The sequence below is a fragment of the Stenella coeruleoalba genome (genome assembly GCF_951394435.1).
Source record: "Stenella coeruleoalba genome assembly, chromosome: 16".
NCBI lineage: Eukaryota > Metazoa > Chordata > Mammalia > Artiodactyla > Delphinidae > Stenella > Stenella coeruleoalba.
The window spans coordinates 77,706,351-77,729,471 of record NC_137162.1 but is presented as its reverse complement, the minus strand read 5'-3'; the positions used below and the strand labels follow the sequence as shown (position 1 = coordinate 77,729,471).

At 37.3% G+C, this 23,121-nt stretch overlaps 1 protein-coding gene across 3 annotated transcripts in view; it reads right to left on the bottom strand.

Annotated features, from left to right (window-relative positions):
* The window catches only part of ERO1B (endoplasmic reticulum oxidoreductase 1 beta), a 68,416-nt gene that overhangs the window by 29,579 nt on the left and 15,716 nt on the right, over positions 1-23,121 (bottom strand). For all 3 annotated transcript variants that reach the window (XM_079899816.1, XM_079899817.1, XM_079899818.1), the window contains exons 3-8: positions 19,273-19,356; positions 14,024-14,065; positions 12,642-12,724; positions 7,358-7,431; positions 1,321-1,441; positions 1,138-1,184 (exon numbers count right to left, since the gene is read on the bottom strand). In XM_079899816.1, the coding sequence (XP_079755942.1) occupies positions 1,138-1,184; positions 1,321-1,441; positions 7,358-7,431; positions 12,642-12,724; positions 14,024-14,065; positions 19,273-19,356 (451 nt within the window). The remainder of the gene's footprint in view (positions 1-1,137; positions 1,185-1,320; positions 1,442-7,357; positions 7,432-12,641; positions 12,725-14,023; positions 14,066-19,272; positions 19,357-23,121) is intronic.

Sequence of the window (23,121 nt, the reverse complement as noted above, 5' to 3'; positions counted from 1 at the left end):
GAGTGCACATCTGAGAGTAGTCCATTCATCAAACTTCCTAAGTCACTCTGGTTCTGAGAAATGCCTAAAGAGATGAATCTAGACCAGGAAATTCAAGTTCCTAAATCAATCCTGGTCTAAAGAAAGCATTAGACTGGCACTTCAATCACAGGGCTGCTCCCAGGGTTTGAGTCCTCTTTGAGAATAGATTGAGGATACACCTAATAATTTTATACTGAATAAACTCCAACTATGTAAGATAATGCTGTCCCATAGAACTATAACGACAACCATATATGTAATTAAAATTTTTTTCTAATAAAAATTTGTAATGTTTTCTAATATCCACATTTTAAAAAGTAAAAGGTATACATGCACTGCAGTACATCAACAGTTTGTTTTGTGATGCAAGAGTTAAAGTAGTTCTACCAAAACAATCAGGTTCTGTTCAATGGCAAAAATATTTTATACTGCTTCAGTTTTTAAGCTGAAATGAACTAAAATGACGTAAAATGTAAAATTTAGTTTCACACTAGCCACATTTCATGTGCTCAACAGCCTGATGTGGCAAAGTGGCAACCCAACTTTCTGATACTTCTCTGCATCCTTCTGAATCAGAGTGCCGTGCATCGACCAGCACTTGGGCATCACCTGGGAGTCTCACCCACGACTTACAGAATCAGAACCTGTATTTAACAAGGCTCCTAGGTGATTTGTATGCGTACTGAAGTCAGAGAAGCATGCTATGAGTCACTGGTTCTGAAAGTGGCTGCATACTGGAATCATCTGGAGAGCTTAAAAAAGACCAACGCCTGGGTCCGAATTCCAAAGACTGTGACAACTGTTATGGGACAGGGCCCGGGCATTCAGATTTTTACCAGTTCCCCAGGAACCTCTAATATATATGGTTTACCCATATATTCTAATTTATTTTATATATAGCTCCTAGTTTAGGGCCTGGCACATATCAGGCAGTCAATAAATGACAGTAATTATATAAAACGTGGAAATCTTGAGACCTAACTATGAACTAATCTTGTACTTTTGATCATTCAAATTAAGCAAAAATATAAAATAGTTGAAAATTTTCTCAACATATAATTACAAAGGTATCTCGTAAACAATTTCTAAAAGCATGAAAATGTATCAAAAACCCACCTCGGCTGGGTGCCAGAGGATTTAAAGGACGATAAACAGATCGAGGTCTGAAAAAGAAAATACAAAACTCAAACGTAAAATGGTTTGACATTTTGATTAATTTTTTCCAAGAGAAACAAGTATTCCCCTTCTTCCACCCTCCCTCTAGTCAATCCTCCTCTTTCCCCTACCCCCTCCAGTTACTTGAAACAGTTTTCTTCGTAGATGCTGTTCCACACTCTCCACGCAGAGGGCCCTTTATAGCCAGTGTAACGCTCAGGATTCAGCAAAAGGTCTACATACTGAGCAGCTGGAGATCTCTCATCTAAACAAGAAACAATTCATGAAACCATCCACATTTCACTATTTATCTAAAATTTACCATTACAAAGCAAACAGGACTATCCAAAGGTTAGAGAAATGCTACGCTTTCAAGTCATCTCCAACTTAAATGGTAGAGTGGTTAGCACACTTGTGACTGTCCTTGACCCAGGACTTAAAATAACTTGAACTTGAGAGAGGAAATATAACTGCTCCCTTTCTTTTGGACACTCAATGCCCTCTTACGGAATGTAACAGGCTTTACCTTATTAGAGGCATTAATCATTTAAGTTTTAAGCAGCAGGACTGAAAAGACCTAACAGAATCATAACCTGTTCTTAATATTTTATGTGATTGCCCCCCTATGTATATATCTACCTAAACACATACTTGAAACATTTATTTTGTTTGCACATATTGTATCTTAAAAAAAAAGAAAAGATTTCCCTGATACTTTCTACTTGGACTTAGGAAGTAAATGGTGTAGTAACTTTGTGATTCAAATTCAATCATTCATAGAGTTACACAATGTTGTAGTAAAAAAAAAAGTTACAAATTTATTTTTACCAATGTTAATATATTGGTTAACATATTAATTGGTTAACATATTGGTGAGTAGGCACAACTTCAAGAATTTATTAACACATTTAAAATTAAATAACCATTTTCTGTGTTGAAACTCAAATTAGTATTTACTAGATCTCCACTATTTGGACAACATTTTGATAGAGATCTCTGGGGGATACAAAAGATAAAGAAAAATGGTCTTAACGGTCACATTCTGGGTAGAAAAGGGAAGCACACGCTTTGCGATCTACAGAAAAATTATAATGACTATGCTTCACACATCTATGCTCATACCACCTATAAGCTGAAATGCTATGTATGTTGGCATGGATGTATTATTTTATGTATATGCTTCCCAATTTTTGGTGTCACGGTATTAAATCAATGGTATATAGACACCTGACTTGAAACAGGGACAAACATGGTCATTAAAATATGGGCCCTCTTGCTTTCACTACCTATCAGTCAAAAATATTCATTGGTCATTCAATGACCGTAGATTGAGATGATCCATAATCTTAAGGGAAAAAAAAGCAGCATCCTGATCCATACCTTTCAAAAACCACCTGATACTTTTGTGATGTATAAAGAGTACAAAGATAATCATAACGTATCATTACTAAACGAGTGGTGTCTAACTTACAGACAATGAAAACATGATTTTGAAGAATACTGGCTCTATTTCCAGCACTAATATATAGATATTCCACTAAATAAGTTAAAGCACAGAAAACGCTAACTTACAGATGGATGAACAGAAACTGTTGAAGGACATTTATTGATCAGGACTTAAAACAATAATTTAAAAAATCTTAATTGAAAAATAAAAATTCAAATCATTTAGTTAACGAAATATGGATTTTACAGTAAAATTTTAAGTTTTACAATTCACTAATTTCTGTTATATATTTCAAATTTCTTTGAGCTGTTCTCAAGTTCACTTGCAAAATTGACTCAGTTATGTATATAAGCTTTAGAAATATTAATATCATAAATATATACCCATTGACATATACATGTATACACACATGTATAAAGAACGTATGTGCACACACATAAGCCTTCACTTACGTACAGTCATCTATGAATGTGAAGATTGAATTAGTATCACCTCTTCGCCCAATTAAACAACAAAGAAAAAAAAAAACCCTGGATTCAAATATTAAAGTATATGGATTTAAAATATACTCTAGGGCTTCCCTGGTGGCGCAGTGGTTGAGAGTCCGCCTGCCGATGCAGGGGCCACGGGTTCGTGCCCCGGTCTGGGAAGATCCCACATGCCGCGGAGCGGCTGGGCCCGTGAGCCATGGCCGCTGAGCCTGCGCATCCGCAGCCTGTGCTCCGCAACGGGAGAGGCCACAACAGTGAGAGGCCCGCGTACCGCAAAAAAAAAAAAAAAAAAAAAAAAAAAAAAAAAAAAAAAAAAAATACTCTAAGGAAGTAGAAAGTCACATGAGTAAAATCAATTATATCAGTTTTTAAAGTACTTAAGTAAACTTACATTCTTAATGTTCTTAGTGTGCATTCCCTTAGTTCCCAAATCAAAAGTTGTTTTAAAAAATTTAATACTTTTTCAAATCATGAAAAAGATGTTTTGTTAACCTACAGAAGGTATCAGCAAACTATGGCCCACAGGCCAAGTCTGGTCTGCTGTGTATTTTTGTAAAGAAAGTTTTATGGGAACACAAGTCATGTTCATTTGCTTATGTGCCACTTTCACATTATTATGGCAGAGTTGAGCAGTTGTAAGAGAGACCATATGGTTCACAAAGCCTAAAATATTTACTGTCTGCCCATTTACAGAAGAAAAAGTTTGTCAACCCCTGACCTATACTGACAAGAATTTCATGACATCCACAGTGAGGAACATATGTGGGAGAAAGCATACACAGGCTGAGATTCCCTATAAACACACCCATCCTTAGTCCCAGGGCCACCTGTGACATGATCATAATTAAATTGTTCCCAAACTATAACTTCTTTCCACTTGTACAGCTGTATCATATGTTCAGGTAATGCTCTTGGATCCCTATTAAGTCCTCCCCTCAAAAAGTTTTCTCTTTTTCCTCCCTCTACAAACCTGCTCCAAAGCTATTCTTTCTTTTTGACCATGCTAACCAATACCTAAGGATTCAAAGAATTACTACTGAATCAAAATACCTAATTCTGGAAATTCATCAACTTGAACCAATATTTTTTCCTCCTCCTCCAGTACACCTTTTTTCCCCAGTTGAATTTTCTTTTCACTGTCCTAATTTAGTGTTAGAGTTACGAGGCCACACTGCATGCTCTATGGTGCCAGGCATCCTTCCCACCTTCTAACCCATATATCTCTTAATACGTAATGGTTGCATAGGACAACTTAGCGTGTAAGCTTTTTGCTTATGGACAGACAAAAAATATAAGGTTACAGCCTCAGGATTGGGTCTACAAGCCTCCATCTCCAACGCTACCCCAAACTGCCACTAACTCACTATTAAAACATAATTTCCTCAGTCAAGGAGAATCTATAGTTTATAAAGCATCCAAGTAATTCTGATACACAGCCAGATTTAGAAACCAGTGTTTTAAGCAATATTTTTAATGTATCAATGAACCTGTTTTAAGGGGAAAAATAAAAAGTAAAAATCTATCACACTGTTCAGGTTATTTATGAACTAACTACTTCATTGAGCAAATATTTACTGGGCATGAACCATGGCCAGGCAGTGTTCTAGGCACTAGGGATACAGTCATGAAGAAAAAGACACGGTCCTTGCTCTCAAGTCGCTCACAATCTAGATGAAGACAGACAACATACAGATAAACTAAATAGTGTTTCTCACATAGTTCTTAGTACTCTGGGAGCAGGCAGCAGTGCAGAGATAGAAAGTGAAAGTGGTTACTCTTTTATGACAGCAGGCTTCTCTGAGGAGGTGACATTTGAGCAGAAACCTGAAGCAAAGGAAGCAGCAAGCCATGCATAAAAACAATATCAAAAAAAAAATAGAGGTAGGGAGAGCGGCTTACCTTAAACCGCTGAATTATTTAAAAACCTATTATTTGATCTATGAGGATCATCTTTCCTTTCAAATAATGATAAAACCAAAAACAAAACAGCAGAGAGCAAGGGTGTTTGACTATATTCCAATAACTGGAGTGAACATTCTTTAGACTTTTTGTTTTAATCCAATGATTTTTTTTTTTAATCCAATGATTTTATTTTATTTTTAAATATTTATTTATTTATTTAGCTGCGTCGGGTCTTAGTTGCGGCACGCGGGATCTAGTTCCCTGACCAGTGATCGAACCCAGGCCCCCTGCACTGGGAGCACAGAGTCCTAGCCACTGGACCACCAGGGAAGTCCCTAATCTAATGATTTTAGATTACTGAAATAACTAAACAATGACTCCAAAGCTACTCTGATAGTATTTTTTTTCAACTGCAGGTAAAAAACTTTGGGACACACATGAACATTACTACCCAGGAGAATCGTGGTAATACAACTAGTAGCATGGTTTCACGTGTTTAAGAATTACATAAAATATAAGAACAGGTGGCACAGCGGTTAGGAATCCGCCTGCCAGTGCAGGGGACACGGGTTTGAGCCCTGGTCCGGGAAGATCCTACATGCCGCGGAGCAACTAAGCCCGTGCGCCACAACTACTGAGCCTGCGCTCTAGAGCCCACGAGCCACAACTACTGAGCCCACGTGCCACAACTACTGAAGCCCATGCACCTAGAGCCCATGCTCCGCAACAAGAGAAGCCACCACAGTGAGAAGCCTGCACACCATAACGAAGAGTAGCCCCAGCTCGCCACAACTAGAGAAAGCCCACGCGCAGCAACGAAGACCCAATGCAGCCAAAAATTAATTAATTTAAAAAATATAAAAACAACTAGTTATTTTAATATGTAATCCTAAAATTTTTAAAGGACGATTTTATGGAAATTTTTATAGGACACCTCTTCCACTTTTACGATTTAAGAAGCTACTACTGAAAAATTAATTAACACTATTTATACTGATGACAGATAATAGAACACATCAATTTAATCATAGCAAGCAATCTCTACAATTGAGTATTTTTTACTAAATACCTAAGGAGAAATATATACTCACAGAAATGATTTTTTAATCTGAAAACCTGTTAAATAAGCACTATCCAGAATATTTTAATAAAAGAATACATGAGAAGTTGGAAAGAAGTGACTATGAGTGTTAAACACTCAAATATAATTAGATTGACAGCCAAAAAGCAAATGAGAGCAGTCAGTCACGTGAGTGCTTACCCAGGAACAACGGCTTGCTCTGATAAAACCGTTGCCAATTCCAAATATCATAATAGGGGTATTTATGAATTGCCCATTATCATATCAAAAAAAACTTTGTTCAGATTTCTTAACAATTTCCTTGCTGAAACCATACAAAACATGGTAATAACACTCCCTCTCCCAGCATCTTCTCAATTTACCATACTATTGTAGAAGCGCCCTGTAATTTATGCCATTACAGACAGCATTAAAAACACAATTCTACATAAGAATCTTTAAAACAAGTCTTTAGAAAGCAAACCATGCCAGATGCTTTAAAAATTCAGAAGAACTTCTGCTGCCTGTTTTCAGTTATGCATGGTTGAACCCCAAATTCTTTTCTACCACCAGAAAATAACAATACCAAGGTAAAAGGTAAAGAGAGGCCAAATGAATGATTTAAGCCTACTCAACACAATTATTGGGAGTATTCTCCTATAGATAAAAAATTTTGAGTCACGTCAATTATTTTCTGTTAAAAGAAGTGGTAGTTACTACTGAACTACCATTTGTTCCATTCCAGGGGACTCTTGGAAAGAGGGCTGTGGGGAAGTCAAATTAGAGTCCTCCACGATGTTGGAAGGTGTCTTTATGTTAGTTTGTTGAGACCTCCAACTAATTCGAGTGTGAACATTTCTATAACATGGTCACAGACCTATATATAACTAAGTGGCTTGAATTAGAGGTCCATAGGAGGTGGGGTGTCACAATGGAAAGAAGACAGGTTTGGGATTCAGTCAGATCTGGGATTAAATCCTGTCTCAGCCTCTTGCTACTGTGTGATCTTGGGCAAGTTACTTTGTCTTTTTGAGACAGTTTCCCCAGATATAAAATAATACACACCTATTAGGGTAGTTGTAAAGCTAAGAAATAATGTACTTAAGGCACTTAGCACAGGGCCTGGAACATCGGTTCTCAATAAACACCATTATGAATAATAAGATCCACATACAACATCCTGTGTCTTTAAGCTATAACTCTGACTGTAACTTCACTGATTTAAGGGTCTTAAAAGGGTTAAAGTTAAAATAATGTAATTACAATAGTTTCTTTTATTACCATCAAGTTCACAAAAGTGATCCTGTGAATCATCATATCTTGCCCAGTCAATGAAAGCTTCTCTGCTTTGATTACTATGGGAAGGAGGAATAAAAAAGAAAAAGGATTAAATCTGGAGTTGAAAACTTTAACACTGTATTCTAGTGTACTAAAAATAGATAATCTGAGATCACGTCTTTATTAATTAGATGGTGTTACAAATTCAGTTAGCAGTCACATGAAGGAATGATTAAAACAAGTTATACGAAAGACATATTTATTTCTGTGAGTAATTTATATTTCTTAACTATATTAAAACTATTTTAGCCCTAGTTCAATGATAACTACTTTGACCAGAAAACTAATTTACAAATATATATAAGACGTAGTTAAACACGAAATTCAGGCTGGTCTTTTTAATTGACTTAGAAATTGTAGTTAACTATGTATTATTTTTTCCTAAAGTAGGAATTAAATTTACTTTCATAATTCTTTTAATTTAAATTGCTTCTCTACTTATACAACCCAAAATACTAAAAAATGCATTTCTAGGATCTTCCATCCAATGTGCTATTCCCTAGTAACACCAATGTCACTTTCATCACAGTATATCATTCATTTTACACATTATGTCACATTTAACAAAATCTATGTTCAAGATTTCTTTTTTTTAATAAATACATTTATTTATTTATTTTTGGCTGCATTGGGTCTTCATTGCTGTGCATGGGCTTTCTCTAGTTGCGGCAAGCGGGGGCTACTCTTCGTTGTGGTGCATGGACTTCTCAATGCAGTGGCTTCTCTTGTTGCAGAGCACAGGCTCTAGGTGCGTGGGCTTCAGTAGTTGTGCCTTGCGGGCTCAGTAGTTGTGGCTCGCGAGCTCTAGAGCGCAGGCTCAGTAGTTGTGCGCACGGGCTTAGTTGCTCCGCGGCATGTGGGATCTTCCCGGACCAGAGCCCGAACCCGTGTCCCCTGCATTGGCAGGCAGATGCTTAACCACTGCACCACCAGGGAAGTCCTATGATCAAGATTTCTGACCTGGAGGACTGATAAAGGAACAACTACACTCATTCAAATAAACTTTGACCTATATTCACTTTAACCTATATTCAGACCTTCCCTGTCTTAAATACATGATGGTAGCATATATACCATCTTTATTCCCTAAAGGAAAAAAAATGAAGCAAAAAAAAAAATGATGTACCAAGTATATATCAGGTATTCATAAATGTGGTACTGTCACAGCCAATAACTTATTTTGTATTTGAGAAGCTGCTGCATAGCATAACGACTACAGGAAGTATATAAGGCTGGCCGCACTACAACTTTACCAATAAAAATTTCCAATTCAATTTACCATGGGACTTTTTTTCTCCTATGGGAATATATAACTAACTTCATAAAAGTTAATGGAAAATTTTATATCATAGGTGACTCAGTTGAAATATATGATGCCATAAAACAAGAATGCCTAAGCTCTAGTTAGAGCTAAAATGATAACTACAGTTATGTTTAATCAAATAAGTCTTCTGCTGAAAATAGTAAAGAACAAAGCAATTTTGATATAAATGCCTATTTTCTTATGAGCAATATGACTAACTTAGAGGAACTTTCAGCACACTTATTTGATGAAGTTTTCTGGATCGTTTCATCTAACCCTTGCCTAAAGCCATGGTAGCAGAAAAGATATGGAATGTTAATCTAATGCTAATAGAGCTGGCCCAGGTTGGTTTATAAACAAGTTATAAGGAAACTTAGAGGTCATCTAGTCCAGCTTTTCTAAAAGTCAGTATGAAGATGGATGCCACGGTACTTAAAGAAGAATCTCTTGGGCTTAACCTAGGGTTTTCTATCAAGACAGTGCCGTGAGTTAAAGTAGTCATCTTTGAAGTGGGAAACAGGGACAGGAAGGGATGGGATGGAGGGATCACACTGGGGCATGAGAAAACTTTGGGGAGTGCAGACATAACCATCTTGATTGTGCTGATTTTTGTGAACGTACACATGTCAAAACATCACATTGTACATTTTGAATAGGTGCAGTTTACTGTGTGTCAATTACACTTCCATAAAGCTGTTTAAAAATTACACTTCCGATTGTCGGAGAAGTTGTGGAATGAGGAACTCCTGTACACTACTACTAGCGGCAATGTATTTTGGTACAGTCATTTTGGAAAACCATTTGGCAGTTCTTAATTCCACTCCTAGGTATATTCTCCACAGAAATGCATACCACATGTACCAGCAAATATCCACCTAAATATTTTGTGAAATGGCCAAGACATCCAGCATAATATTATTCAACATAATGTTACATAAAATAAGCCAGATACAAAAGAATACACACTATATTATTCCATGTATATAAATGGGCAAAACTAATCTTTACTAACATAACTCAAAATCATGATTAACTCTGGAAGGTGGTAATGGCTAGGAAAGTACATAATGTGATCTTCTGGGTAGCAAGTATATTGTTCTGGATGGTGGCTAATAGAGTTGGTTCACTTTGTAAAATTAAATTGGCCTTTATACTTAAGATTTGTATACTTTATTATGTGTGTGTTAAACTTAGAAGTTTAAAAAATTAATAACTTCAGTTTAACAACAAAAATCCATAAGCAAAGTTAAAAGACAAGCCCTAACAACCCATACAGGCAACAAAGAATTATTATCAGATTATATGAAGAATGCCTACAGAATAATTTTAAAATGCACCCCTTCTCCAATGGAGGAAAAGATAGCAAAGAATATTAACAGGCAATCTACCTCAAAATCTTATGATAACTTAAGGCCCAGTCCCTGCATCACTTCTCTGTTTACATTCTCTCCTTGGTAATCTCACTCAGGTTTATGGTTTTTAAATATCACACATTCACTGAATGACTCCCACATTTTATCTATAGCCCAGACCCCTCCCCTGAAATTGAGACTTGTATATCCAACTGCCTGCTGGACATTTCACAGGCAGCTCAAACTTAACAAGTCCAAGGTTGAACTAAAATTTCCCATCAAACTTGCTCCTCCGGTAGGTGCCCCCAGTTCAATAAATGGCAGCTCCTTTTTTTTTTTTACAACCAAATCTTGTAATCATTCTTAGCTCCTCTCTGTTTTCATACCCTACATCCAATCCTTCAGCAAATACTCTCAGCTCTACCTCCAAAATCTATCCAGAATCTGACCACCTCTCATCATTTCCACTGCCATCACCCCAGCCTAAACTAAACCACCATCATGTCTTACAAGGATTACTACAATAACCACATAAAGCAGGCTTCCACGACATAACACCTGGCTCCCCAACACACTCTCAAAATCCTCCAGTGACTTTTCATTCCACTCAGTTTTAAAAGCAATATTCATAATAAGCGTCTTCAAGATGTTACAAGATCTCCACCTCACCTTACTCCTGCCCCCTCCCATCCCTAGCATCTTTTGATTTTGTCTTCCATTCCTTTGTCCTTGTTCACTATACTCCAGCCACACTGGCCTTGTGCTTCCTCAAGCAGTCTAGGCAAGCTTTGGCCTCAGGGCCTTTTACTAACCATTATGCATGCCTGGAATACTGTTCCCCACCCGCTACATGCCCAGGCAGCCATATTATGACTCAGGCCTTCATGAGCGCTTTGCCTGTTATCACTCTGGCCTTCTTGGACCAACAATTTAAAACAGTGCAACCACCTTCACCCCTAGCCCTCTCTCTCACTCTTCCCTGCATCATTTTTCTGCCTGGCACTCATCATCATTTTATTACTTAGCACTAACTTTACTTGTTTCTTGCACATCTCTGCCTAGGATTAAGCTGCAGGAGCGCTGGAATTTCTTTCCCACTTACACTGCTATAATCCTAGAATAGCACCTGGCATATTGTAGGCATTCGTTTGTTGAATGAATAAGAAACCGGAATGCCCAATAAACAAGAGGAAACAATGCCCAAACTCACTAATAATCAACAAAATATAATTAAGGAAAAATGAGATACTATTTCACACTTATCAAACATTACCAATTTTTGGCAAGGATGTGGAGAAAAAAGCAAGTTCGCAGTGCTGGAGGCCATACATAGCCACACAAGTGTTTTAGAAAAGCCACCAGGCTATGTGAAGAACAGCTGCAAGAGGGCACGCTTAGGGTTCAGCAATTTTATTTCCAGTATATACAAAAAACGTTAGCAAGGATGCTCAAGGTGGCATAATTTGTAGAAGTAAAAAATTTGAAACAACCTAAATGGCCATCAGTAGGGGAACAGATAAGCAAAATATGGCATATTTATATGATGAAAACAATTTATCAGCTAAAAAAAAAGAGATTTGTCTCATTCTAACATGGATATATCTAGAAAGCAAAATGTGCAGTATAAAAAGAGTTGCAGAATGTTAATTATCACGTTATATCATTTACATAAAGGAAAAATAAAATCATATACACAAACTATATATATATATATAAATTAAAAACAAGAACATGGACTTGGATACATACCAAATTCAGTTATCTCTAAGGAAAGAGGGAAGAAAACAGGATTGGGGAATAAACATAGGGGATTTCAAATTCATCTTTGGCATTTCTCTTTTCTCATAAACATGGTAGAAAATGTTAACATTTATTCATTTGGAGTAGAGGATATATGGGTGTTTATTATATTATCCTTTCTACTTTTATATATTAGAATTTTTCATCAATAAATAAGATACATAAAACTACTAACTTTATTGTCTTTAACAATTATAGTACATAATTACAAATCTTAACAGGGAAATTAAAAAGAATTTCTGTAATATTCCCTTCTCCACTCACAACTACAGATCTGCTCAGTCATTTTATACTGCATAATCTGAGACCACTTACAAATTACTCATGTTGGCCTTCAAAAGCAGGTTTGTACTTAGAGCAAATAAAGTCAACAGAAAAAAAAAATCTATGAAACGTTAACAGTTACGTTAATAGAAACCTTTACCATTCAAAATGTAACATATAGATTGAATTACTATTTTAAAAAGACTAAGAGATTCAAGTTCCTTTTCCCATAATAATCAGGAAGAATGGACCCATAAACCCTGCTAAATGAGAAATCACCTAAATTTTTCCTTTTTAATAGTCATTATTGATGACTTAGAAATTAAGAACGAATAAGCTAAGAGGAAGCAAAGCTATCATGAAATTTAGGATAAAGAGTAACTTCTTCCTTTCAAAGATTAGTTGAAACTTTAATGTTTAATCAAAATCACAAGAAAAACCAAAGATTTCTATCATAAATAAATTAAACAAGGGAATATTTTCTTAATACTACTAAAATGAAATTTACCTTAATGTGCTGTTAATTGCTCCCAGTTTACTAGCTTGTTCACAATCTTCTAATTCTTTGGTATTGTTTGCCACTTTCAAGTACTGAAAAGAAATTCATAATATGTAAGCTTAGTATCAATTATTACCTTTGTCTTTATTTCAGGTTCCATTGGCAGAAGAGTCAGTTTGTCAATGATGATGTATACTAAATATAGATATATCCTATTATCAGAATCCCTAACACATGGATGAAATGCAAATGAAAATGTGTCACAAATTTCCACCTAATAAATAAGCAAAGACATTAAAAATGTAGCAATTTGCATTGGTATGTTGGTGATGATGTGAACTGAGAAGACCCTCTTGGGAAAGTAATTTAACACTATTTATGTAGAGCTGTAAATATGAATAAACCCTTGAGCCAGCAGTCCCACTGCTGAATCCATATCCAGAGCAACATTTAAACACAAAAACCAAAACCACTTTAGAAAGTTATTCGGTACTCTCCTGTAATGTTGAGACAGGCATCCCCTTTGGCCCAGCAATCTTACTTCTAAATATAGACCTAGAGAAACTCTTACATATGTGCACAATTCGACGAAAGACAAAGATGCCAGTGCGTCATTGTTTGTGATAGCAAAAACCTGAAAACAATTGAAATGTCCATCAACAGAGGAATGGCTATTCACACAATTATACAAATATCTATACAACTGAATATTTTGCAGCTATTAAAATTAACAAAATCTACATATATTGTAGATCTGAAACAAAAATAAATAAAAGAGGGAGTGCAAACCAAAGACTGCAAAGGTAGAGAGCACAAGAAAATGGAGAGAGGACGCATAGGGAAGCAGAGAGAGAGGGTAGGATGATCTTTATTACATATGTATGATAGTGAAAAGCTAGAAACACACTGTTATTTAAAAACATATGAATGGCCAAGTAGATTATGACATACCCCATAAGAAGAAAAGGATAACCTTTTAATGCCATTGAAAAGTACTACGCTCAAAATATCTTGATAATTGTTTACTCTTATACAATATAATCCTGAATATGACTGAAATAGTTGAAAACAGCTGAAACAGAAGAGTAAAAATACACGCCTGAAAAATGCCTGTTGATTAGGTAAACTGACACTGACTACAGTACTTTATAGTTATTCTAGAAGTTCTAAAAACACAACTAAAGTATTTCAAAAGAAGCTATATAGTTTAATTGTAAAGAATACACTACACCTCACTGCTTGCTACAAAATTAAGGATTTGGGATTCTCATACAAATATGTGTCCATTCCTAACTAACCATATCATGGTTCTCTTCAGCAACTACAACAAGCAGTAAGGGGCAAGTTTCACTATGTAAAGCAGAAATATTTAATGAAAAAAAGTGACTCACCTTATTAGAACTCCCAGCTTTAATTCCAACTGGAATTTTACTCTTAAAAGAAGAACAAAAACAAAAATTTAGAAAATGATATTTTTATTTTTTGAGATTTCTTCATGAATTATTAATGCCACTGTTCTAATTCAAAGGCTATTTTATTTTAGTCCATGAGGAGAAAATATACATTCATTCAAATTCTGTTTTCATACTACCTCCTGAGGTGAAAGGTAAACAACTATCCCAATTTACAGACTTGTAAATCACAGTATAGAAAACTGAAACAAAGAGTGTCAAAATCAGCTCTAATAACTCTCAATGCAGTAATTAATAGGTTACATAATTTTTAGGTTTAAAAAAAAACCTAGCGAAATCACTTTTTCCATAAATTTTCTTTCCACAGAAACTTTTTAAAAATTAAAAATTATTTGAAATATATTATGCCTAATTTAAATTTCTACTCTAAGTTGACATCTGAAATTTACATACTTTTGAATTAATACTAGAAAGCAAGAGTAAGTTCTTTGCCAGACCTGTGGTTGCCAAGGGGAAGGGGGGTGGGGGAGGGATGGACTGGGAATTTGGGATTAGCAGATGCAAACGATTATATGTAGGGTGGATAAACAACAAGATCCTACTGTACAGCACAGGGAACTATATTCAATATCCTGTGAAAAAACAAAATGGGGGCTTCCCTGGTGGCGCAGTGGTTGAGAGTCCGCCTGCCGATGCAGGGGACACGGGTTTGTGCCCCGGTCCGGGAAGATCCCACATGCCGCGGAGCGGCTGGGCCCGTGAGCCATGGCCGCTGAGCCTGTGCATCCGGAGCCTGTGCTCCGCAACGGAAGAGGCCACAGCAGGGAGAGGCCCGCGTACCGCAAAAAAAAATAGAAAATAAAATAAAATAAACAAAATGGAAAAGAATATGAAAAAGTATATATACGTATAACTGAGTCACTTTGCTGTGCAGCAGAAATTAACAACATTGTAGATCAACCACACTTCAATAAGATTAAAAAAAAAGTTTCCTTGGCTCATATGATTAACCTAGGGCTTACCAATCTAGGTAATCTAGGGTTTACCAATGTAAGAACTTCACGTAGGTCTTTCTTTTCTGTAAAACCAATAATTAGTTTCAGGCTTAAATAAATCTATGAATTATTACAGCTGGTTTATCAAACACAATCTTGAGCAAAAATCATATCTGAAAGAGGCAATCCCAGGTTGATCCTCTGATCAACCCAGGGAACTGATTTCCAACATTTGAATCTACGGGCTATCAAATTAATTGCAAATTACCCATTAAAACTTTCATGTTTCATAGATAAAGTTTAGTCAAATATTCAGAATAAATATTTTTCTGTCAGGCTGAAGAATGTAAACAATAATGATAAGAAATTTCCCCCCAATATCATATAGTTAAAACGTTACTTGCTGCCAATATTTTATCATCTCAGTGTTTTCTAGCACCACTAACAGAAGGCAGAAGAGAGAAAAGTATAAAACTCAAGTCAAATGTAACAGTTATAGTTATCAGACCCTGAACTTAAAATATGGAATACTTATTAAAATGCCCTCTCATTACTGTTGTCCTCTAACAAGTATAATATGCTAAAACCAAAGTACTAGCAGCTTTTTAAAAGGTTTGATGCTGAATGCAGTAACCTGACTTAAGCAAATCTTAATACAGGCTTTTGAGAAACATGGGGATAGGCACCACAGATGATCGTAATGAATAACATAAAAATCACAAAAAAGAATTATTAAAAGTAACGATAGGGGACTTTCCTGGTGGTCCAATAGTTAAGAATCCGCCTTGCAATGCAGGGGATGCCGGTTCGATCCCTGGTTGGGGAACTAAGATCCCACATGCCAAAGGGCCACTAAGCCTGCGCGCCACAGCTACGGAGCCTGCGCTCTAGAGCCTGCAAGCCACAGTTACTGAGCCTGCATGCCCCAACTAAGACCCGACGCAGCCAAGTAAATAAATATTTTTAAAAAAGTAATGATAAATGTAAAGTTAATAACTAAAATCAAACATGAAATAAACCTAGTTGTTGCCACTAACAATATGAAGCAATCTGCAAATTACAAAATTAAGTGAGCCTCACGATTGAATTAGACTTCAAATTATAGAATGCAAATTGTAACTCTGTATCATGACAAGTTTGGGTTCAATATGAAACGCCTACTGAATTTTCCCCAGAGAGAGAAATACAAATATCCTCACATTAGTTGAAAGAAGCAACATAAAGGGATAGTTTTCATCTCTGGAAAGAAAGGAAAGAGAATGACACTGGGAAGGGAACAGACAGAAATTTTTAAATACTTATGTTAGATTTCTTATGTTGGGGATTTACATGCAAATAAACACCTTCATTTATTCTTATTAGAAATTTAAGACTACAGAGGATAATCCACTGTAGACAATAAATAACTGATTATTTTAACATAAAAACAACTTAGAGGGGCTTCCCTGGTGGTGCAGTAGTTGAGAGTCCACCTGCCGATGCAGGGAACACGGGTTCGTGCCCTGGTCTGGGAAGATCCCACAGGCCGCGGAGCGGCTGGGCCCGTGAGCCATGGCCGCTGAGCCTGCGCGTCCAGAGCCTGCGCTCCGCAACGGAAGAGGCCACAACAGTGAGAGGCCCGCGTACCGCAAAAAACAAAAAAAACAAAAAAAACCTTAGAAACACATATTGTGCAAAACCGAGTAATTCTCACAACTGAGCGATAAAAAGGCATCTCAATTTAAAAATGGGCAAAGGATTTGAATAGACATTTTTCTGACAAATATATACAAATGGCCAATAAGCACCTGAAAAGATGCTTGATATCAGGGAAATGCAAATCAAAACCAAAATGAGATGCCATTTGTAAGCATGGCTAAAATAAAAGACAAGACAGTGTAAGTGTTGACAAGTATGTAGAGAAACTGGAACCATCATACATACATTGCTAGAGGCAATGTAAAATTGTACAGCACAATGGTAAGAGTTTGGCAGTTCCTCAAGAGTTAAAGTTACTATATGATCTAGCAATTTCACTCCAAAGTATACTTGAGAATTGAAAACATATGTCCACACAAATATTTGTGCCTGGATATTTATTCATTATTCATAGTAGCCAAAAAGTAGAAACAACCCAAATGTCCATCAACTGATGAATAAACAAGATGAGGTATATCCATACAATGGAATATTATCCAGCAATAGAATGAAGTACTGATACATGCTACAACATGGATGGACCTTCAAGACATTATGAGAAGCAAAAGAAGTCAGTCACAAATGACCATATATTGTATGATTTTATTCACATGAAGTGTCCATAATAGGCAAATTCGTAGAGACAGAGAGTGGATTAGTGGTTTCCAGCAGGAGGAGGGAGTAGGAAACAGGGTGACTGCTAATGGGCAGGGGTTTCTTTTTTGGGGTGATGAAAATGCATTACAACTAGATAGTGGTGATGGTTGCACAATTCTGTAATATACTAAAACTCACTGAATTGTGCACTTTAGAATGAGTGAATTTTATGGTATGTGAATTATGTCTCAATAAAGCTGTTATTAAAAAACATGATGGTAACGATATATATTGACATAAACATACAATAAATAAAGAAAAAGGTCTCACTTGCAGTAGAATGCCAACTAATAAATGTAGAAGAAATGGAATCAGAAAATCACTATTTGACAACTATCATATAATTAATTCAGGCAAGAATCATCAATGGATGCTAAAACTTATGATGGCAAAAATATGATAAAAAATGAGATATTTTCATAGTTCATAGTCTCAAAAAATTTTCCCACTTTACCATGAAGAAATATGGCAAACACCACCATAACCACATGATCAAGACGACATCACGTGCCTCCTGATATGGCAATGAGAAGGACACATCACTTCTATGGTGTACCTGCCCAAAGTGCATGACCTTAATCTAATAATTAGGAAAGACCAGGAAAACCCCAAATAAGGGGGATTCTACAAAATAACTGGTGTATTTTAAGGAAGGGAGGGAGGAAAAAAGGAAGGAAGGGCTGGAGGGAGTTCATTAAAGTCAAGACAACGAAAGACAAAGAAATACTGAGGGACTCTTCCAGATTAAAAGAAGACTAAAGAGATGTGACATCCAAATGCAAGGCACGATTCTGGATCAGAAGGTTTGTTGCTGCTGCTGCTGCTCTGAAAACACCTTATTAAGTCAACTGGCAATGGGTGCTTAAGGTCTACAGAGTATAGACTTTGGTATTGCAGAAATGTTAACTTCCTGATTTTGCTAATTATGCTGTGGTTAATAATCTTGTTTCTAAAGAAATACACACTGGAGTATTTAGGGGTAAAAGATCATCATGTTGGTTACATACCTAAATGGTTCAAATAATAATAATATTAATATATACATAGAGAGGGAATAATAAAACAAACTTGATAAACATTAACATTTGGGGAATCTGGATAAAAAGTATATGGGAATCGTTTGTACTATTCTTGCAACTTTTCTGTATGTCTCAAATTATTTCAAACTAAAAAGTTAAAACATTTTATTCTTAAAGGAAAACGTAAATAATTTTTTTTTTAATTTTCCGTTTAGAAACAATATTGGTTCAGATGTTTTTTTCCTGTTTTTAAAGGCAAAAAACTAGACTTTACTGGTTAGGTGAGAAAAGCAAAAAGTAAAATGGAAATAACTAATTACTGTTGAAGAGGGATATAATTAATTATGCTAGATGTCAATAAACAAAGTCTAATGTAGTCTTCTAATGTAGTCTAATGTAGCTTTCCCTTACTAACAAGTACAGCCCTTTTCCCCCCACCCAACGTAACAAGACCAAGGGAAGATCTAACTCCAAGCCTTGAATTTCCCAAGTTTTTGCACTCTATTTCCCACTCTAAATTTGAAACTTAAGGTGCAGTAGCATTTTCTTTGCCCGTGAAACAAGATGCAGATTCAGTGAAGCATGAAATAAGAGCCAACTGCAGATCCAGTCCTAGAACAGGACTCCATTTTAGAATCAGACTATGTTTCCACAACCAGTCACCAACACCACTGGATACAAGACTGTCTACAAACCCATTCTGGTGGCAAGTACAGAATAAATCTTCTGTAATCTGGTTAAAAAGAAGAGAGCTGAGACCATATGAACTTGATGACAAGTCCAAATGCTTTGACATTAGCCTAAAATGCACAGTTTGTGCTTATCTAAAAGTCTTAAGAGAAAGCATTTCTTCTCTCCATTTTTAAAAAATTGATTTTACCTCTGGACAAGGCTCTACATGACAGTCTTTTATTGAACAATGGCCATCTTCTGCCCAGAAAGGACACGGCCGCTTCAGGTTGACCTTGAGAGAAAGAATGAATGAGCATTAGTCAGTGTGTGTCACAGTCCTGAACTGCTAAGTATCACTGTGCTGGGCTCCAGGGACCCAGTGGTGAAGGAAAAGCATCCTATCCTGAGGCATCTATATAGCTCAGAAGTTAAAATGACTGAAGTTTTTCAGACATCCCAGGTATAATACTTATTTTTTAAAATAAATGACTGCTATTAGTCCTCTGACACTTCAAAAAGGAATAAAGTCCAGGCACACTGCTCATCTGCAGAGCCTGGAAAGCATTTCGGGACACTCTAATGTCTCCTAGCCCCTTACCATCACCTCACTGACTGAGTTCTCCCAGGCACCCACTCACTTAACAAATGTGCCCTGAGCACCCACTATGCATCAGGCACTGTGTAGGCTCTAGGGGAAAAAGAGGCAGAAAAAGCACTTTTCCCCTGCAACTTACAGTTTCCTGGAGGGAACAGGAATTATATATTTGCATGTTCATTTAATTACAAATTGTTCCAAGTGCTACAAAGGAAAATCCAGAGTTCTGTGATGGAAAATAACGGGGCTGGTGGATGCAGGTCTCTGAGGAGGTAGTGTTTTAGCTGGTGGAAGCGTGTATGCGGAAAGGTGACAAGGCGCTGACTTAGTTTAGCTGACTTTTAGTGGGGAAGGCGGAGGGTGACAGGGAATGAGGGTAGAGATAGACAAGATCATGCAGGACACTTTACCACGCTACAGACTCTGGATTTTCATATTCTAAACCTAACAGCAAGACAGTAATTCAATAGGACATCCGCATGCGTTGCCCAAGCCAAAAATCAAAGTTTTATTCTTCTTTCCTCCCTTTTTTATCCCCTGCAAACAATTCATTACTCGCTTCTCACCACCTCTTCTGTCACCACCTGCCCCTGCCCCGACTACTGCGAGTCTCCCTACTCCTACCACCATCTATTCTCTACACAGTAGCCATAATCATCTCTCTGAACCAACTCAGAGCATACCAATCCCTGCTCAAAACCATCCCGTGGCTTCCTCTCACCTTTAGAGTAAATCCACAGGCACTCCATCGCCTGGTCTCCTGCCCACCTGTCTGACCGATCTCCTCCCAAAGTCCTCCAGGCACAATGGCCTTGCTGGAGACACATCAGCTCCTTCCTGTCTCAGGGCTTTACGGTGGCTGTTCTCTGTGCCTGTGCTGGTGGCTCCTCCAGGTCTTTTATGGCTCAATCCCCTCACCTCCTCCAAGGCTCTCTCAAATATCACCTCAGCAGAGAGACCTTTCTGACCAGACTCTCTCAAGTAGTGCTCGATACGCACCCCACACGCTGTTTCACATGCTTTTATAGCACTTATCACTACTTGAATATTATTTATTGTCTGCATCCCTGACTGTAAGGATGGGCATTTTGCCTGATTCATTATTTTATCACAGTGCCTAGCACACATAATACACACCTCAGTAAATACATGCTAGGTGAAGTAAAGAATAAGCACATTACAAGGAAGAGGCAAAAGAGGTAGAGACTGGCAACATGAGGAGAGAGTGGTCAACTGTGCCTGCGGGGTCTCAGGAAGGCCTCCTTGGTAACACGTAAAATGGGTATGACTAGAAGTTTCCTAGAGGAAGAGATTTCTAGGCACAGGGATCCGGATGTCTAAAGGCAAAGAAGCTTAAGATCGCCTGGCACGCTTGGGAATTGCAGGTTCCCCTGAGCTCCTGGCTTGTAAATCCACCTCCTCCCTGGCATCTCTACAGGACACACACAGGCACCTCAAACTTATTATCACCTCCCAAACCGTGCTCTACCCTCTAGGAATTCTTGCCATCTCAGTAAACAGCAACTCCATTATTCTACTTCTTCAGGCCAAAATCATGGCATCATCCTTGACTCTTCTCTTTGCACCCCACATACGATACCTCTGAAAATCAGCTCAGTTCAAAATCCAATTCAATGGCTGAGAATGCCTTCCGTGGGCTGGTTCCCTAGTTTCCCGCCCCTTCTGTTGTTCCTCAAATACATGAGGCACACCATGGTCTCGGGGCCTTTGCTCTTGCTGTTCCCTCTGCCTAGAATGTTCTTTCTCCAGATATCCACATGGCTTGCTTTCTCATTCCCTTTAGGTCTTCCTCAAATGCCACCTTCTCAGTTTGCTTAGGTTGCTAAATTTTAGGCTAATTTGTTACGTAGCAATAGATAACTAATACACAGTGTTAAGGAATGGGTTGTGGTAGACGCTGCAACACACTACTCAGGTCACCCTTCAGGAAGGAAAGGCTCAACCCCAGCCCTGGAAACACTGCAGCCAAAGAGAGCCACTTTGCCCAAGGTGGCACCACCCCTTCCTACAATGCCCTTCATTCAATGACTGGTGTAAGGATATAAAGGCCTAGACATCCCCCTGAAGTAGGGACAGCTCTGGGGGGTTATCCCATCTTAAGAACTACCCCCCCAAAGGGTCACCTGAGGTTTCTCTGAGGCTGCATCACAGCTTTACTTCTCCCTTTGCCCAGTCCTGACGTCCTCCCTTCCTTTGCCTTCCCTATGTTGTTGGTTCCAGGAGTTGTCCCTAATTAACCTCTTGGACACTAATCACTGTCTCAGAGTCAGCTTCCCAGGGAACTTAACCTGTGACAACTTGTCTGGCTCCAGAAAAAAACTACATGTATTTTTATTGGGTTCACATTAAATTTATATATTAACTTGGGGGAGAATTAACATTTTTATGCTACGAAAGACATCTGTCCATTTGTTCGAGCCTAGTTTTATGTCTTTCAGGAGTGTTTAGAAGCGTTCTTCCTTTAGATTTTGCACATTTCTTGATACATTTATTCCTATATATTTTATCTTTTTTTTGCTAATGGAAATGGGAATTTCTTCTCCATTATATCTTCTAACTTGTTATTGTTTGTATTTATGCAGATATTGATTTTTCAATATTAAATTTATAACCTGCTATCTTAATGCATTTTTTATTATTTGTGTTCATTTAATAATTTAGAGTTTTCTAGGTCTACTTTGTCATTTATAAATGGAGATAGCTTTATTTATTCTTTTAAAATTTTTATGCTTCTAGTTGCTTTTTCTTGTTTGACTATACTGGCCAATTTGGTCCAACAGTAAAGGAGATAGTAGGTAACCCCTCCTCATGGTTCCTGACCTAAGGAAGAATTGCTCTAGTGTTTCCCCAGAAGTAAGGTGCTGGCAGTGCTGATGTTAGGGTTGAAATTATCATGTTAAGGAAGTATCCGTCATTCTTACTTTGTCAACGTTTTAAAAAATCAGGAATGTGTACTGAATCTTATTGAAGACCTAAAAGCCTCATCTTTACATTCTTGGAATGAAATCCACTTGGCCATGATATATATATTTTACTTTTGGTAACATGCTCAAAACTCAGGCATCATCTTTGAGTTCACTTTTACCCTCACACCTTACATTCAAACCATCAGAAGAGCTTGCTGTGTTACCTTTCATATATGGCACTAATTCGATCATTTTTCACCTTTTCCAACTCTACCAGCCTATTTCCAAATCCATATCATCTTTCAGCTGGACTACTGCAATAGCCTCAGAAGTGCTTTCTCTGTTTCCTCTCTCACACCCATACAGTCTCTTTTGTACAAATTCCTCCAATAGCTTCTTATAACACTTTGGATCCAAAAGCCTCACTGTGGTTTAAAAAAACCCAAAAAACTACAGGGCCTTATTAAGTCATTGTTTAATTCTCAAATTTTGATTTAAATGCTTAAATGAAAGCATAGGGGTTTTCTTGTTTGTT